This window comes from Borostomias antarcticus (genome assembly GCF_949987555.1).
Source record: "Borostomias antarcticus genome assembly, chromosome: 12".
Lineage (NCBI taxonomy): Eukaryota > Metazoa > Chordata > Actinopteri > Stomiiformes > Stomiidae > Borostomias > Borostomias antarcticus.
In genome coordinates, this window is record NC_140245.1 from 27,493,203 (window position 1) to 27,499,379 (window position 6,177).

Here is a 6,177-nt window from a genome sequence, read left to right on the forward strand (position 1 = left end):
AAAGTTTCAGCATTTGAACGGAATTTGAATTGAATTCAAAATCAGTAGTCACTTTAATATACAGAACTACAACTTGTTACATTACAGTCATTCAGCTGACGCTTTTATCCAAAGCAACTTCCAATAATTGGATTTAACGTTAATGGACCTCATTCCTGAACATTTTCTTCTTAAATGTCTTCTTACGAACTTCGTAAGACCAACCCTAAGAAAGATCCTCGCCGGATTCATGAATTCGTGGAAATGTGTTCCTAAACCGCCAAAGTGTTCTCAGCTGTGCTCCCCCAAATGAGGAATGCCACTGAGAACACGCGTTCTCGTACACCTGAATTTGCATAAACGCCCTGCCAGCTCCTTACTACAGGGTCACACACAGAAACGCCCCGCCAGCTCCTTACTACAGGGTCCTTACTACAGGGTACTACAGGGTCCTTACTACAGGGTACTACAGGGTCCTTACTACAGGGTACTACAGGGTACTACAGGGTACTACAGGGTACTACAGGGTCCTTACTACAGGGTACTACAGGGTACTACAGGGTCCTTACTACAGGGTACTACAGGGTACTACAGGGTACTACAGGGTACTACAGGGTCCTTACTACAGGGTACTACAGGGTCCTTACTACAGGGTACTACAGGGTCGTGTGCACACAGAATCCCCAGACAGCGAGGAAAAAGTTGATCAATTGACATGATTGATGTTCAAGTTCACGTGCAAATTCGACATTTTATCCGTCACATGCAACATACCAGTAAAATGAGCAGTGAGATGTTTCTCTGCTGGCTCTTATAACGTGCACACTAAGCTTAAGCAAGGTGGAAAAAAACCAATACAAAATAACAATAGAAAACAAGACGGTATATGGACTTTTAATACAAAATGCAAAATATATAGCCTACATGAAAGGGATGGGATGTGCTTAGAGCAGATTATTAAATTGTGCAGTTAGTTAAATGCATGAGTAGGCTACGTGTGGATCTTGATGTGCCCTATCTATATTATGTAGGCCCATATGATATATTTTAGTTATGGATATTCACGTTTGTTTTATGTGTCCATTCTGACGACTATGGAATATAAGGTGCTGTTGTGCTGAGTCTGAGTAGCGACTGAGCATTCTCGTATTTATGATTATTATTATTTCAAGGCTAGGATGTCTGTAGAATTGATGTGAACGCAATCACCTCAGATTTCTCATAAATCCAGCCCTTGTGAACGGGCGCACTCCAACATGGCCTCCCCACGACTGCATTTCCACGTTCTTAAATCCTGTTCTTAGATAAGAACAAATCCCAGATAAGAAACCATTCAAAATGACAGAATTGTCCCGGGAACTTTGTAAGTGGAGTTAAGAAGAAATTTCTTCGTAACTTTTTCTTAACTGCGTTCAGGAATGAGGACCATTGTTATTAACGTTGTTAACGTTGTTGTTGTTATTGTTGTTGTTGCTGTTGTTGTTGTTGTTGTTGTGAAAAAGACTCCAGTCTTGAGCTCAGCATGAGACAGAAGCGAATAGGGAGAGAGGGATAAAGAGGAGAGAGGGATGAGGAGGAGAGGGATGAGGAGAGGGATGAGAAGGAGAGGTATGAAGAGAGGGATGAAGAGAGGGATGAGGAGGAGAGGGATGAGGAGGAGAGGGATGAAGAGAGGGATGAGGAGGAGAGGGATGAGGAGGAGAGGGATGAGGAGGAGAGGGATGAGGAGGAGAGGGATGAAGAGAGGGATGAAGAGAGGGATGAGGAGGAGAGGGATGAAGAGAGGGATGAGGAGGAGAGGTATGAAGAGAGGGATGAGGAGGAGAGGGATGAGGAGAGGGATGAGGAGGAGAGGTATGAAGAGAGGGATGAGGAGGAGAGGGATGAGGAGGAGAGGGATGAGGAGGAGAGGGATGAAGAGAGGGATGAAGAGAGGGATGAAGAGAGGGATGAGGAGGAGAGGGATGAGGAGAGGGATGAGGAGGAGAGGGATGAGGAGAGGGATGAGGAGGAGAGGTATGAAGAGAGGGATGAGGAGGAGAGGTATGAAGAGAGGGATGAGGAGGAGAGGGATGAGGAGGAGAGGGATGAGGAGAGGGATGAGGAGGAGAGGGATGAGGAGAGGGATGAGGAGGAGAGGTATGAAGAGAGGGATGAGGAGGAGAGGTATGAAGAGAGGGATGAGGAGGAGAGGGATGAGGAGGAGAGGGATGAAGAGAGGGATGAGGAGGAGAGGGATGAGGAGAGCCTTTTCTGCTCTTCTTTCTCATTGGTCAGTAATTTCTGTGGTGACTGAGGAAGCGGACCCTGCGCAGGACCTCCTCCATCGCCACGCTCTGCGCCTCCTCCCGCCGGCCGGTCCAGCCTGGAACCACAACACACGCGTGTTCAGATCACCTGCTCACCGACACACGCGTGTTCAGATCACCTGCTCACCGACACACGCGTGTTCAGATCACCTGCTCACCGACACACGCGTGTTCAGATCACCTGCTCACCGACACGCGTGTTCAGATCACCTGCTCACCGACACACGCGTGTTCAGATCACCTGCTCACCGACACGCGTGTTCAGATCACCTGCTCACCGACACACGCGTGTTCAGATCACCTGCTCACCGACACACGCGTGTTCAGATCACCTGCTCACCGACACACGCGCGTTCAGATCACCTGCTCACCTACACGCGTGTTCAGATCACCTGCTCACCGACACACGCGTGTTCAGATCACCTGCTCACCGACACACGCGTGTTCAGATCACCTGCTCACCGACACACGCTATTTTCCCATCTGGCACTATGAATCAATGGGCTGTTCCCAAAGGAATTGAAATAGGATTTCGACCCATGTCTGGTACACGCGTGTGCATGCATTTGTGTCCCTGTGAGGTGTGTGTGTGTGTGTGTGTGTGTGTGTGTGGGGGTGACAGACTGAGACCAACCTGTGGAGAAGGTCACGGCTGCTGAGAACGTGACCCTGGTCCCAAACTTGTTGTCCGTTTGTTCAAACACAGGTTTCTCCAGACGCCTCTTCAGAAACCACTCGTCCAGACAGTTCCTCTCACTGCCGCTGGAAGCTGCATATGGATGTAAATAAATAAGCTCTGCATGTGTGTGTGTGTGTGTGTGTGTGTGTGTGTAGAAGCATGTGTGTGTGTGTGTGTGTGTGTGTGTGTGTGTGTAGAAGCACGTGTGTGTGTGTGTGTGTGTGTGTGTGTGTGTGTGTGTGTGTGTAGAAGCATGTGTGTGTGTGTGTGTGTGTGTGTGTAGAAGCATGTGTGTGTGTGTGTGTGTGTGTGTGTGTGTGTAGAAGCATGTGTATGTGTGTGTGTGTGTGTGTGTGTGTGTGTAGAAGCATGTGTGTGTGTGTGTGTGTGTGTGTGTGTGTGTGTGTAGAAGCATGTGTGTGTGTGTGTGTGTGTGTGTGTGTGTGTGTGTGTAGAAGCATGTGTGTGTGTGTGTGTGTGTGTGTGTGTGAGTGTGTAGAAGTGTGTGTGGCGGGGGGAGGGAGGGTTGTACTCACTGGTCTCTTCTCCCAGTAGTCCCAGTAAGCGCCGGCTCAGTTGAGCTTTGGTCTCCTTTCTGCTGCGTTCTCCCTGGTTCTCTACACCAAACCTGCACATGAGGAACATCACACCCTTAATGAGCCACGCCGTTCTGAAAGATAACAGACTCCGCTGCTCTCATTGGCTAAGGGGATGATAACGTTGGCAAAAGGTCAACTCAGCCGAACGGATGGAAATTGAATCCGTACGAACGTCATCTTCCGGTGGTCTGCCAAGGGAAGGTTCCAGCAGAGAACAAATCCAGATCAACAGATAAGAGGGGGAAAAACACACTGGACTGTTGTGGCCGGGGCGGGGCCAACACTGACCCTCGAAATGACAGCAGGGCGGGCCCAACACTGACCCTGAAATGACAGCAGGGCGGGGCCAACACTGACCCTGAAATGACAGCAGGGCGGGGCCAACACTGACCCTCGAAATGACAGCAGGGCGGGGCCCAACACTGACCCTGAAATGACAGCAGGGCGGGGCCAACACTGACCCTGAAATGACAGCAGGGCGGGGCCAACACTGACCCTCGAAATGACAGCAGGGCGGGGCCAACACTGACCCTCGAAATGACAGCAGGGCGGGGCCCAACACTGACCCTGAAATGACAGCAGGGCGGGGCCCAACACTGACCCTGAAATGACAGCAGGGCGGGGCCAACACTGACCCTCGAAATGACAGCAGGGCGGGGCCAACACTGACCCTCGAAATGACAGCAGGGCGGGGCCAACACTGACCCTGAAATGACAGCAGGGCGGGGCCCAACACTGACCCTGAAATGACAGCAGGGCGGGGCCCAACACTGACCCTTGAAATGACAGCAGGACGGAGTTCTTGTACAGAGTTCCGGAAGGGGCGGAGTCTGAGAGCTTCAGTCCGTCTCTGAGCTCCAGCAGAGCCCTGAGTCTTGGCTCCGCCTCCTCCACGCTGCTGGGCAGGCCAACAGGAGCACAGTAGACGACCAGAGGAGACAGGCAGGACAGCGCCCTCTGGAGGGAAGACACATGAGCAGCAGCCTCAGAGGAACCTGGAGACACACACACACACACACACACACACACACACACACACACACACACACAGTGAATGCCTTCTCAAGCTATGACGATCAACACCAAGTGAAAGCGGTCTTACCCTCTCCCTGGTAGGTGAACAGGCAGGTGATGTCAGAGAGAGAGCAGGAGAACCTCCCGTCTTCCAACGGGTCTACGAGTTCCACGGGCTCAGAGAAGGAACCCTGAGAGAAGAACATGAGCACGGCCTCTCTGGACTCCTTCACATCTACCGGGAGAGAGACGAGGAGGCAGAGAGGGAGGAGGAAGAGGGGGGAGGAACGGGGATGAGGGAGGAGGAAGAGGAACGGGGATGAGGGAGGAGGAAGAGGAACGCGGATGAGACTGTTTTGTTGGTCTAATGCTCTCAAGTAGACTTCAAGTGAATCACAAAGACTGATAGAGACTAGTTAAGCTACTGATAGAGACTGATAGAGACTAGTTAAGCTACTGATAGAGACTAGTTAAGCTACTGATAGACTGATAGACTAGTTAAGCTACTGAGGAGACTGATAGAGACTAGTTAAGCTACTGATAGAGACTAGTTAAGCTACTGATGGAGACTGATAGAGACTAGTTAAGCTACTGATAGAGACTAGTTAAGCTACTGATAGAGACTGATAGAGACTAGTTAAGCTACTGATAGAGACTAGTTAAGATACTGATGGAGACTGATAGAGACTGATAGAGACTAGTTAAGCTACTGATGGAGACTGATAGAGACTAGTTAAGCTACTGATAGAGACTGATAGATACTAGTTAAGCTACTGATAGAGACTAGTTAAGCTACTGATGGAGACTGATAGAGACTGATAGAGACTAGTTAAGCTACTCATAGAGACTGATAGAGACTGATAGAGACTAGTTAAGCTACTGATAGAGACTGATAGAGACTAGTTAAGCTACTGATAGAGACTGATAGAGACTAGTTAAGCTACTCATAGAGACTGATAGAGACTAGTTAAGCTACTGATAGAGACTGATAGAGACTAGTTAAGCTACTGATAGAGACTGATAGAGACTAGTTAAGCTACTGATATAGACTAGTTAAGCTACTGATAGAGACTGATAGAGACTGATAGAGACTAGTTAAGCTGATAGACTAGTTAAGCTACTGATAGAGACTGATAGAGACTAGTTAAGCTACTGATAGAGACTGATAGAGACTAGTTAAGCTACTGATAGAGACTAGTTAAGCTACTGATAGAGACTGATAGAGACTAGTTAAGCTACTGATGGAGACTGATAGAGACTGATAGAGACTAGTTAAGCTACTGATAGAGACTGATAGAGACTAGTTAAGCTACTGATAGAGACTGATAGAGACTAGTTAAGCTACTGATAGAGACTAGTTAAGCTACTGATAGAGACTAGTTAAGCTACTGATAGAGACTGATAGAGACTAGTTAAGCTACTGATAGAGACTAGTTAAGCTAGACTAGTTAAGCTACTGATAGAGACTAGTTAAGCTAGACTAGTTAAGCTACTGATAGAGACTGATAGAGACTAGTTAAGCTACTCATAGAGACTGATAGAGACTAGTTAAGCTACTCATAGAGACTGATAGAGACTAGTTAAGCTACTGCTATGA

General features: G+C 48.5%; 1 protein-coding gene across 1 annotated transcript in view; it reads right to left on the reverse strand.

Annotated features, from left to right (window-relative positions):
* Window positions 1-2,017: 2,017 nt before the first annotated feature.
* The window catches only part of LOC311315865 (uncharacterized protein), a gene marked incomplete at its 5' end in the record, with an annotated part of 23,900 nt that continues 19,740 nt past the window's right edge, over window positions 2,018-6,177 (reverse strand). Inside the window, 5 exons of the mRNA XM_084446563.1 lie at window positions 2,018-2,344; window positions 2,923-3,057; window positions 3,504-3,595; window positions 4,342-4,561; window positions 4,669-4,815. Of these exons, the coding sequence (XP_084302689.1) occupies window positions 2,253-2,344; window positions 2,923-3,057; window positions 3,504-3,595; window positions 4,342-4,561; window positions 4,669-4,815 (686 nt within the window). The 3' untranslated portion in view covers window positions 2,018-2,252. The remainder of the gene's footprint in view (window positions 2,345-2,922; window positions 3,058-3,503; window positions 3,596-4,341; window positions 4,562-4,668; window positions 4,816-6,177) is intronic.